Genomic DNA, 13,070 nt, shown 5'->3' on the forward strand with positions numbered 1-13,070 from the left:
ACTTCGTGCTGGATAACTTGTCGCTCAGCATTAGACACGCGATAAGGATATCGTCGGATGGGGCTGGCGTCACTAGTGTTAATTTTATGAGTTACTAAGGATGTCTGACCCAAAGGGCGATCATCAAAATCAAAGATGTCATGGTAGGATTTCAGCAGGTGCCGGATATCAGCTATCTATGCTGGAAGAAGGTCAGGGGCAATCATCTTGTCGATGGTGACATAGGCTGCGCTCTTTGAGGAAGAGAATGGAGCAGATGACGAAGAAGATTCGTCAACGAACGCCGAAATAGCAGCATCTATAGAAGAAACTTTTGCCAAACTCATATCATCTGAGATAACTTGAGTGCACCAGCTGAAGTTTAGGATTGGAAGAGATGCTGTATTTTCCGTGACTGTCAAAAGTGTGTGAGGCCAGCAACATTTTTGGCCAGCAGAACGTCAGCAATAGGTGTCAACATGTAGGCACTGTCGAGAACAGGAGGGACAGATCTCAGGTTTACGTAGGTAACGGCTTAAGGTGCTAGGCGAACGGGATGTACAGAACACAGATGTGGTTGAGCTGGTGTTGGGTCGTCATGGTAACACAGTAAATCAAGTTGAAGCATGCCGGTTCCACAATCAATAAGGGCAGAGTGGGCGGACAAAAAGTCCATGCCGAGGATAAGTTCATGGGAACATTTCTCGGGCACAGCAAATAGCACTGTCGTGGAGTGATTGGCAACACTTGCATGCGCGGAGCACATTTCAAGCACGGGAAACGTGCCATCGTTGGCAACCTGGATGAGTGGTACTGTGGGTGGCATTTAAACTTTCCTAAGGCAGCAACGAAGTTCTGAATTGATCACTGATATGTGAGCCCCATGTGTTCACAAGTGCAACAACGGGTGTGTCGTCTACTTCAATCTCAATAAGGTTGCATTGAGTCGGCAGCATGGTCAGAAGATTTGGCGGGCAAATGGTCGATGCAGCATCACTTTCGGGAGCTACATCATCTAGTTTTCCTAAGCAGGTGGTCAGTCGGCAAAATTAGGGCGAGCGAGATGACGGGTGACGAGAGAGTGGTGAATAGTACAGGTGAGCATGGGGAGATGGAGAACGACGACGACATGGTGGCATAGAAGGAATGTCTTCACTGGTGGACTGAGGTGATTCTTGGTAAGGTTGAAAGCGCCCATGATCCCTCTCTGGGCAATGGGTGTACCCATAGGATGCCTGATGCCAATATCACCGAGCATTACAATGGTGGGCCACTGTCCAATACAGCAGCAGTTGAAACAAATCAGACGATTGTCAGCAGTCCTCCACTCGTCTGGATTGCAAGGGCGCACCAGAAGGTTTTGGTTTTGGGCATACGAAACAGGGGGTCGACGACGCTTGATCGGCTGACAGGAAGCTGTAGTGCACTCGGAGGCCAGTCAAGCATGGGAAAGCTCTTGTCGCCCAATGGCATGTACAAGTGGCACCATCTGAGGGCTAGAGTCACAGGCATGGGAGCACGTGGTTGCAGGAGACGGAGCTTCAAGTTCACGTCTGATGATCTTCGTCACATGCTCTGCAGTTAACGGCGTCTGTAGTGTAGGCCCGTCTTCGCACGACTAGGTTGCTGCTGTGTTTAGTAGTCGAGTGAAATGGCAGGTGATACGTCGACTTTTTGCTGCCTCAAAACGCTGGCACTCCTTGATGATGGCATTGACCGTGTTACATTCCTTGCATATGAGAATGTTGAACGCACCATCTGCAATGCCTTTCAATATGTGTGCTACTTTCTCGGTGTCTTCTATGCCATAGTCTATTTTTCGGCAAAGGGCGAGCACGTCCTGTATGTAAGTCACGTAGGACTCTGCTGACGTTTGCGCACAAGATGCCAAATCCTTCTTGGCCACTGCCTTTCTACCCACAGACTTGCCGAAAAGTTCGCGAATTTTTTCCTTGCACGCATCCCAGCTTCCAATTTCATCTTCGTGGTGCTCGAATCACACTTTTGCTGTTCCTTTCAAGTAGAACAGGATGTTGGCCAACATAAGAGTACATCCCAGTGGTAATTCTTGTACGTTCGTACAACGGCAACCGTTATTCTTCAATGTCGACATCATCAGTGCCACAGAACGTGCCAGAATCTTTTAGCCGCGGAAGGACAAGAGTTGCTGTAGTCGCCTCAGCGGCAGTGGGTGCCTGGTTTGCCATGGTGGAAAAATCCAAACTTCGGCCACTGCGGAACTTCGTTATATTGTGTTCTTCCCAGCACCATCACCAAATGTCACGGGGGTGAGAGAATGAATGAAAAAAATATATTTACAAAATATACAGGGAGAGTCAGAGGCAGCTGCGCCAAGATGGAGGTACAACAGCAACAACAACACGATCGCGATCGCATTCATCGTCTTCGTTGTGTACCTGATGCTCTCTCGTTGCCGATGTAGTGCAACAATATCTTCCATACACATTGCACTTATATCCTGCTCGTCCCTAGTTCTGGCCCCCACCCTTCGCATTTGAGCTGCCTTTGTTCTTAGACTTGCTTGCACAGTCGTAATTATAAATATTCCAGTACCGACTTTCCACACCTTTCATCATTGTTCGAAGCCCGCCTCACATATTACATATTCTCGTCAGCTAGAATATATTGACAGTCATCGGCTGACCGGGATTCACTGAAATACAAAAACTCAAAAGTATCTTGAAATTCACATTTAAATCTAATTTAGCATTATTAGGAGCACTCTAGAAATTTTTTTATAGTCCACTTATATAACTTCAAATGGCAGGTGAACGAATTTCAATGCATTTGTGAAGTGGACAGAATTAAGGCCAGACTGGTGACAGAAGGTGCAAAATAAACATAGGTTAGCTGAACAAAAAAATCCTTTTTAAATGGCGCGCTGAGAAAATACGGCGGCGGCGGCGCACCAACTCCTCGGCGCACACCTCTAAACGCCCTGTGCCAGCAGCATGAGTGAGGAAACCATGGCACTTAATTAAGACAGGGTGAAGGCAGGAAAGTTCGAAAGAACATTAGAGCCTTTTTTTCAACAAAGTGTGTTTGCCAATGAAGTTCTTGTTCATCAGTTTTAACAGCTTAAAGTTGTGTTTTGTTCATACAAATTCGGGCTGGTACGAATATTTTACGCGCTTCCTTCTAATTGGTGTCATCGAGATTCTACTGTAGTGTGCCATATTCATTGCAAACATCGCTGACGCGCGTCTTGGATAGACTTGGAGGAGCTGAGGTTAGAGCAGTTGCACTTTTCAATATTTTGGACCTCATAATGAATACAGTCATGGGACGACTGTTTGTACTTTCAATTGAGCCAGACGTAGTTTGAAGCATCAGGCGCTGTGGCCACACACACTGCGACTGAGGTTACTGCTGGGCGTAACATTGCTCATGGTGCCGATGCACAAGAATAATTTAAATCAGCAGCCAATAAAACTGCATTAGCAGACATACAACATCAAAGAAATGCTATGTGCTTCGTTGCAAGCAACGAATGGCATCACCCTTCAGAGCCATCAGTGAGCACTTTGTGCATTTGCAGTGGACTTCCCGGTGAAGCTCATCATGCAGTGACGGCTTGGAGCACCTGTACAACTGGCTTGCAGTTTCACTTGTTGGTGCCCCAAAGGGCAAGACCCATCTTGTAGGACGCTGGCTTGTTGTTGTATCATAAGTGGTTGTATGGATCATTCTGACAGTTCTGGCCTAATGAGAAAAAAGATGAGAAAAAAGATGAGAAAGCCATGCCTTTTATACTACATGCACGGAATGGCTGAGGGCAACACAAAGATAACTTGATGCTGTAGCGATATCCGATACAATTGTCATTATTTATTTTTGGTTATCATACACTATTATATTTATTTTCCAGAAGTTTGAGAAATACAGGTAAACCTTCATATAAAGAGAATAACGAAATCCCGGAAAGATATTTTATAAAAAAGATTTTCATGTAGGTTCAGTGGAAATATTTGAAAAATAATTGCACAACAAAAAAGGAAGTGAAAGCAGAACTAACCCAAAACACTTATTTAGCGGTAAAGACCTGCATTATTATTGTGATAGCAATTCTATAGACATTTTGGATAGGTTTTTGCCGTCGCCATCATGTTCCATAAATCTAAATTGATAACATGCCCCCATGCATTGTAACTTTTACGCGCGGGTAAAAGCGCGCGAGCGCTGCTGAAGCAGATCAAATGAGCCGGCCTATCTCTCTCTCTTGGAGCGCACATACGATAGCATTCCCCTGCCTGTTAGAATTACCGTCGAATGCTCAAACAGGAAGGTAGCCACCCGTATTGAACGAGCATTAAAAAATGCAGGGGGGGGGGGGGGGAGTCACTCGAGTAACAGTGAACTTTGATATTAAGGGCATGGTCTCGATCACTGGCACGCATGCTATCTCGCCAAGGATCAGTTGTGCGTTCAAGGTGAAGTTACTGTGTGAAAAGAGCATTTCTCCCTGGAGCAGCCGTATTTGCTTACACAAGCTTTTTTGTAGCAGTTCCATGATATCGGATCCAAAAGAGCAGCGTTACTTCGTATAACATTACGTTGCATTCAGCGTGCTGACATGTTGTTTCTTGAGCTAACCGACCAATCGGGAAGGCTACGGTCCCTCGAACTCATGGTGCAAACGCATGGCGAGTTAACCTCTGAAGATCCGTCAGTGTCTCCAAGGTCTCGGAGACAAATTTTCATCAGCGCCTAATTTGACATCCGATTTGTAGCGATGACACGGTTGTCCGCGTTAAAAAAAAGAGCAAGACTGAGCATCGTCGTAGGCCACATTATGGGCCCACAGTAATACCATGCACGTGCGCACGAGGTCGAAAACGAAAAGTGAACAACACGCATACTGCAGGAAACTAGTCATTAAAGCGCCCTTTACATTCAGTGCAGCCGAACATATGTCATGCTAACTCAAAACGTGAGGTGTTCTGTGGTGACACTTAGTGACACTGGCAGTGCAAAAGTATTCTCTTTTTTTTGTTTGGAGGGGGAACGCACATTCGCGCATGCACTCATGGCGCTAAGAACGACGGCTCTTGGGACGCAGGCCCGCCTGCCCGCCTTGTGCACACTTGTTCACAATAATGAGTGCTCGCTGCCACTTGGAAGTCGCCAGGGCCACTAGCGGGCCGCCGCCGCTTCGTGCTTCGTCGGCGGCGGGGCAACTGAGAAAGATGCATACTCGTGCCAAACTCACGAGTATGCTTGTATGCTTCGAGGCGAAAATGTCCATGGTGAAAATTTTGTTATATCAAGGCGGTCTCCCACTGTTACCTTGTTACATAGAGGTCGCAAATACACGTACTTCTATGGAGTAACGGCAGGGAATATAAAAACTTCATTATATCAACGAATTTGTTAAATGGAGGCTCGTTATAGGCAGCTATTTTTAACTATATATTATTAATAAAATATTTGAAAAATATTCACACATCATTAGCCAGAAGTGCTATTATGAGGTCTAAAGATTTTGTCATGCTCCCCTCATGGAATGCTGTGGCACAAACCAGCCTGCAGTCTTTTGGTGACCTTTTGTCACCGTGACATGTGCCCCCTTTACTTATGTCAATGTCTCAGTTATGTTTTTTTATTAAAAGGCTCATAAACAACCTTGTGCTTAAAAATATTTTTGATGAACAGATAGCTGTGCATTTGTACAATGCGAAGGTGCAGCCACAAGATTTTTTGCAAATAAAGACTGTAATGAGGAGGGAACAGGGTATAAAACAGCTCATTTTACTTTCTGGCTTGGCTTTTTCACTCTTCTTTTTTGTTAATAGAGGAAGGTATAACCCATTCTCTCTTCACTATGGCCACTTAGGCAACATTACAAATGTTGGCGACTATGTCATAGGTGCACAGCGAACAACCAAGCAAGGCTTCCTTCGTACGTCAGGACAGTACGATGAGGAATTGCAGTGCGAGGTAAACAAGCATGTGATGACAATAGCACAAAGGAAACCGTGAGGCCTGTTTCGTACTTATCGATGCTACATGAAGTTTCCCCAAGTATGCAACATCACTTCATGGGCAAAGAGGGCTGGGCAGGTGCTAGAAAATTATTTTTCAGAAGTGGTCTATTTGTGCATTTGTGTGGTAGTGTCCTGATATTCACAAGATATGATTTATATGATCTTTTGTATGCATTGAAAACTTGTTTGGGAGATGTAAAAAAAGTTAGAAATTTGCACCAAGTCATGCCAAGCTTGGCGCAGCAAAGCAACACACCCATCACCACTTGCTGGGCAATATTTATTCCACTCTTTTTTTATTCCGGTGATCTTTTTTCTTTCTCTGCACTCGTTTTCTTCCTCTCTTTCTTTTTCTCTCTCAGTTTTGTTTTCTGTCTGTTTCTTGTTATTTCTTTATTTCTCTTTCATTTTTACCTTTCTTTAGTCTCACTCCCTATTTCTCATTTGCTTTCTCTTTACTTGTATCATTTTCTCTCTCTCCACGCCCTCACCTTCATCTTTCTTTTGCTTTGGGCTTCTATACTCCGGACACATCGTGCTCCGTGAGTAAACCAGAAAAAGATGAAGAGAGCCAGAAATTTGCTGTCAAAACACTGGGCCTGGCCACTAAAGAGAAACAATGACTTGGTATAGATTGACAAACTGCACTCTGAGATGCCATATTTCACTATCCCAAGTTTCTCATATTGTAGTACTTAATTTTTATTGATTAAAAGTTGTGCAGAAATCAGTACGTGCACTCAAAATATTCTATGTCAGGGTGTTTGGTGCAGGAATTTCAAGGTGGCATTTATGTTTTCTTTTCGTGCGTTTTCTAGCTTACCAAGTGTCGTGTTGTGGTAATAGGTTGGGCAAGTCTGTGCATAACTCAACAAAAATGTCTTTTTTTAGTAACCGAAGCCCCACTCAAAGCTTATGCCATCGCCCAGCCGCGGTGGTCTAGTGGCTAAGGTACTCGGCTGGTAACCCGCAGGTCGCGGGATCAAATCCCGGCTGCGGCGGCTGCATTTCCTATGGAAGTGGAAATGTTGTAGGCCCGTGAGCTCAGATTTAGGTGCATGTTAAAGAATCCCAAGTGGTCGAAATTTCCGGAGCCCTCCACTACGGCGTCTCTCATAATCATATGGTGGTTTTGGGACGTTAACCCTCATATATCATATCAATCAATCATCAATCAAAGCTAATGCCATTCTTCTTCGTTATGCTGTGCAACAGTTTTTGCCACCTCAAGATGCTCTCCTTCTTAGTCATATATAGACCTCGTTTGTCCATGTGACACCTATTTGCAAGATAACACGGTCCAAACTCTTGGGGCAAGTATGCTTGTACCAGGATTTAAGGCATATCTTCTACTACTTGCACTTTCCAGAAAAGGCAACCATGTACAGTTTGCAGTGCAGTTCTTGTGTTAAGCAATGCACTAGTATTAAGAAATTACTTCTTATTTCAGGTGGTGTGCCGGGAAAGCCAGGACATGCGCTCACAGGCACAGGGCATCCTGCCCAGCTGCACGCTACTAATTGTGCCGCCCATTGTGGTTCACAATGCGCTTCCCTGCACTTTGGAACTGCATCTTAAGGTGACTGTAGCATGCATCTCATGTGGTAATTTATCTTACAAGGTGTTGTTACTTGGACACGACACCTGTGAATAGAGTTGTTGAGTTTGTTTGGTCATATTGGTAGGTTGTTAGCCCTTGAAAGGCACTAACCAGGGCATGCAATAAGTAGTGTATGTAAAGTTGAACAAGGATATATCAACCTCGAAGGGGATCGCGAACTAGTCCTATATATGAAAAATTAAATATAAAAAAATAGAGGCCTCGAGAGCTTATCATAAAAAAATTGGAGGCCGCGAGAGCCTACCTGTAGTGGATCATCACCTACAATAGGTGCATTCATGAATGACAACTAATTCCGCACACATGTCACAACAAAATGATTTAATTGTGGGAAAAATGCTTATCTTGGCCTGTTCCTTCGTTTTTGAAATTAAGTTGAAGACGCTAGTCTCGATCTTATCAAGGCTGTCCAGGTGCGACAGTCTGGTTCTCTTCATGTCGGCGATACAACGGCAAATCATGCCGAACGCTGCCTCTACTTCAACGACGGAGTACGCGTTTCTAGCGAGTGCCTTGTCCGGACAAACCTCCTCATCACTTCAGCTGTCGGTCCTGCGACCGCAGCTTCTGTGTCTTCGTCAGTGAGGTTCGCAATAGCCTGGACGTTACAGTCAGTTTCCAGGAAGTCATCCGCAGACACTTCGTATGGAACTTCTGCCAGGAAGCGGGATGACAACTCGTGAAATGCGCCTTCTGTGCACTCGTTGTCTTCACCGCTTTCCACAAGTTACGCCGTCTCCAAGCCTGCATTGCGGAAGCAGTTGACCACTGTGTCTATCTTCACCTCTCACCTGCTGTTGAAGATCTCTGTGGGAGAAAACTTCGCACTGATTTCCGGCCACTCCTTTGTCATTTACAGCTGTACGTTCTGGCTGCTGACAGTTTCGCTTTAATGAGAATCAGTCTTGCCAACGATGTTGTCGGTACAGTTGTTTCACCTAGTACAGCTGCAAACTATTTCGCCTTGGCAATCAGCATTTGGCCATCCACCGGAATGTTCTTCGCGCGTACTACTAAAAACCAGGCATAGAGTTGTTAGAAGTGTGGCAGCTTGGGCTAGTTGGTATGGCATGACGATAGTTATAGCGCGAGAACAAAACGACGACACAGAGACAAGAAGGACACGAAAGACACGAGCGCTAACTTCCAACTGAGTTTATTGCGCAGAGCACGAACATATATAGAGGAGACAGTGACCATGTGACAAGAACCATATGGCACAAGAGCAGAACATGAGTAAGAAAACCAAAAACAAACAACACAAATACAAATGCACTGAAAAACAGCAAAGAAAAAACCTAGAAGAAACCGAAACAGAAAGGTAAAGCTACCTGCCCGCACCGAATCCTTCGAGGAACCTGCGTTCCTTCTCGGACAAAGCCACGGAGGGCTTGCCATGACAAGACACCTGTTCGCGTTACCTGCCCGCACCGAATCCTTCGAGGAACCTGCGTTCCTTCTCGGACAAAGCCACGGAGGGCTTGCTAACACAAGGCACCTGTTCGCGTGCCATCTGCGCAGCCTCGACAATGACCCGGTTACTTACATCTCTGTGTTTGTACAACGTCGCTGTTTCCTAGAAGAGGGGAACACACTTGCACTCAGTGCAGTGCTGGGCAAGAAAACCATCTTTCCCGTTTTTAACATTGTTCGCGTGCTCTCTCAGCCGATCGTTCAGACACCTTCCGGTCGTTCCGACATAACAAGCACCACATGAAAGGGGGGTCCTATAGACGACTTCCCAGGAGCAGGCCGCATACCTGTTCCGATGTTGAACTCTGCAATCTGTTGATGATTTCGTTTTCAGGGGGTTGGTAGATTTGGTGAGGCTGATTAATTTGAACGGTGCTGAGAACAGGACACGAACTCCAACACGTTTTCCGATTTTTTTGAGCCTATGTGATATCTGGTGTATGTATGGAATCACGGCTATCCTTTCACGTTTTGTATCCGTGTTGCTCAGATTCTGTCGTGCCCTCTGCTCCGCCTTATTAGTCCGCAGGATCGTCTCCGCAACAGACGCGATAAACGCCTCGGGGAAACCTGAAGCCTTAAGGCGGGAAACTTGAGCTTTGAAGCTCGCAGAGATATTGTGGGCACACGACCTATTTAAAGCATTCTCAAGGCAGGTTCGTTTATGCCTCGCTTAACTATCTTACTGTGAGCAGAAGAAAAGGGAAGTAGAGGTTTCTGCGCACGTGGTTCATAACACCAACAGATGTGCTGTGAGCTAAAAACCAGATTTAAGTCCAAAAAGCGTAATTTGTCATTATCGGGCATTTCATGTGTCACCACAAGAGGCTTCAAACAATTTTCGAACACGCCTGTAGTTTGAGTGGCCAACGAGTGAAACATAGAAGACTTACAATTTAGAATAACCAAGAAATCATCCACGTATCTAAATATTTTGACGACATGCGAGCCTTCTAACTTTTCCTGCAGTTTTTTGCCCATTTTTGCCAATAGAAGATCACTGAGTAGAGGTGCTATGCATGAATCAATTGAAACACCCTTTTTCTGCAGATAAGTTCAATCATTCCATTGAACGAAAGTAGACGTAAGATACAGCAAAACCAGGTCAAGAAAATCTCGCGAACTAATGCCAGTTTTTATTTGGAAGTTCAATTCCCCGAAAATTTCTATGTTATCCCTTATACATTCTAGTACCTCATCGTGAGGCAGAGAGTAGTATAGGTCCTTTATGTCAATTGAAAAACCGAAAAGATTAGATTGATTTGACTGTTTGAAAAATTCTATCAGAGCCTGGGAGTTTTTGATCACAAATGGGTCGTCAATCTTTAGACACTTTAGATGGGTCTGAATAAACAAGCCGAGTTGCTTTTGCCACGTACCACTTTCTGTCACAATGACACGGAAGGGCATGTCAACCTTATGTGTTTTGGCAGAAAAAAACATGCTGAGCCCATTTTTGTCACTTTTGCTAATGTGCTGTGCTAACTGTTTTAACTCTAGTTTACGACACATTTCTCTGGCCTGCGTTTTTACCCTATCTAGACGAATGTCGGTACAACATTTGAAAACAGATTCGATAGCTGTGACCGCCTTTTCCAGGTACAAGCAATTAGGAAGAACGGCGAAACCACCCTCCTTATCTGACAGCACGACACAAAGTTCATTGTCTCTAAGAAACTTGGTCGTCTTCCGCACCGGAAGGCTGTTGCTGGTAGGCTTACCCCGTAGGAGCACGTCGACGCCTTCTGAGATGCACCTGTCTGAATCCTCATGTGAAGCATGGCCAGCCACAGAGCGCACCATTGAAAGAAGCTCGGGTGCGGACCTCCCTCGGTCGACGACGAACTTCGGACCTAGAGCGAGGGTGTTGTGGACGTAGTCTGGGAGGACGACGTCACTGCATGAGTGGACGACACCTGATTGCTGAGGCTTAGTTGGGCGCTGCGCACGAAGGCTGGCGAGCTCACGTGACCACAGGCGGTTTGCAGTGTACTCGATTCGGTCGCAGTACTCTCGCCATCTTCTTTTCTTCACTCCCGGTGTTAGATCTGTCAGTTGAAGCTGGACATGCAGGGCGTCCCGGTACGTGCGCTCTTGTCGGTGCCATTCAGACCGAAGAATTTTGCACACCCGTATGCCATGGCCGATAGATGGGTGGTAACCTCCAAACAAGGCTTTAACGTCTAAAGGGAGTTGCTTGGTGCGAATGCAAAAGGAAAAGGTGCACGCACGGCAAATGGAGACTGCGATGAGGGTTACGAGGACTGAATGATGAAGCGAAACACACGAAAAAAAGCCCGAATAACTAGAAATGTAACTTAGAAGTGTGGCAGCTTGGGCTAGTTGGTATGGCATGACGATAGTTATAGCGCGAGAACAAAACGACGACACAGAGACAAGAAGGACACGAAAGACACGAGCGCTAACTTCCAACTGAGTTTATTGCGCAGAGCACGAACATATATAGAGAAGACAGTGACCAAGTGACAAGAACCATATGGCACAAGAGCAGAACATGAGTAAGAAAACCAAAACCAAAAAACACAAACACAAAGGCACTGAAAAACAGCAAAGAAAAAACCTAGAAGAAACCGAAACAGAAAGGTAAAGCTACCTGCCGGCACCGAATTCTTCGAAGAACCTGCATTCCTTCTCGGACAAAGCCACGGAGGGCTTGCCATGACAAGGCACCTGTTCGCGTTACCTGCCCGCACCGAATCCTTCGAGGAACCTGCGTTCCTTCTCGGACAAAGCCACGGAGGGCTTGCTAACACAAGGCACCTGTTCGCGTGCAAGGAGCCTGTAAGCAAGGAGCCTGTAAGGTGGTTTGTAGAAGAGTCGCTAACTGGGGCATTGCAGAAGAACATGGAGGTGGGGAGTCATTTTCATGTATCAATGAAGAATTGGGCAGAGGAAGTGAATTTTACTGTGAAGTTGAGTTTTGCTTGGCATGAACCAGTACGAGCTTTGAAGCACTCCATACACTGCCATCACTCAGGCGGAATCAATTTAGTCCAAGTTGACTAGTAATTGTATATGGACTTTTGTACTTAATCTGCTTGCCTGGAAGATGAACTTTAACCCTGTGGCCCACCTGTAGCTTAGGAGGTTTAGCTCCACGCTTTAAACCAAAGCGATGCTTAGTTGCCTGTTGCTTAAAAATTACTCGTGTTCTCACAGGATCCAACGTTGGCAAAATAGTAGAAGACTTCGGGTGTAACCCTGCAATGTCGATTCCAGAATGCGATTGGCAATTATGCAAAAGTTGTGCAGGTGAAAAGGCTGTAGTAGCTTGAGGCGTAAACCGATACGTGTCTAAGTATTCTGTAACAGCATGTTTTAGTTGGTGGCATACAAGTTGAGCGAGCTGAATTTGCTCTTTCAGAATTCTGTTGAAACGTTCAACTTGGCTGTTGGCTTGTGAATAGTAGTTCGATGAGCAAAGATGCTGGATGCCTCTTTCTGAGAGGAAAGTTTCAAATAGTTAGAACTTGAACTGAGGACCGCTGTCTGTAACAATTGCCCCAGAGAAGCCTTTCCTACTGAAAAGTGCTGTCAAGAATGTAAATACCGCTTCGGAAATGATTGCGTGAGTAAAACAAACTTCCACCCTCTCAGAGTGGTAGTCTACCACTGTAATAGCAAATCTGCAGTTGTATGGAGCACGTTCAAGTGGACCGTCAATGTCCATGCCTAGCTTTTCCCACGGTTTGCTTGGCCACAGAACAGGCATAAGGGATGCAAAAAACAGGTTTAGCAAATTTATCAGCTGTTTCACATACGATGCAGTTGCAAACAGCACATTCAACTTGACTATCCAAGCCTGGCCACCAGAATCTTTCTCTAAGCCATTGCTTTGTTTTGGCTATTTCTGAGTGGCTTTCATGAGCCAATTGCACAAGTCTGTCGCACATTGATGTAGGAATGGTGACTCTTTCTGTGCGGAAAACTAAGTTTTCTACACAGGACAGCTCAAATTTGGCTGCAAAGTA

At 45.4% G+C, this 13,070-nt stretch overlaps 1 protein-coding gene across 6 annotated transcripts in view; it reads left to right on the plus strand.

Moving 5' to 3' along the window:
- LOC119174040 (intermembrane lipid transfer protein VPS13A) overlaps nt 1-13,070 on the plus strand; it is a 1,344,268-nt gene that overhangs the window by 809,209 nt on the left and 521,989 nt on the right. For all 6 annotated transcript variants that reach the window (XM_075894208.1, XM_075894209.1, XM_075894213.1 and 3 more), the window contains one exon: nt 7,435-7,563. In XM_075894208.1, the coding sequence (XP_075750323.1) occupies nt 7,435-7,563 (129 nt within the window). The remainder of the gene's footprint in view (nt 1-7,434; nt 7,564-13,070) is intronic.

This window comes from Rhipicephalus microplus, chromosome 5, assembly GCF_043290135.1.
Source record: "Rhipicephalus microplus isolate Deutch F79 chromosome 5, USDA_Rmic, whole genome shotgun sequence".
In the NCBI taxonomy this organism is placed as follows: domain Eukaryota; kingdom Metazoa; phylum Arthropoda; class Arachnida; order Ixodida; family Ixodidae; genus Rhipicephalus; species Rhipicephalus microplus.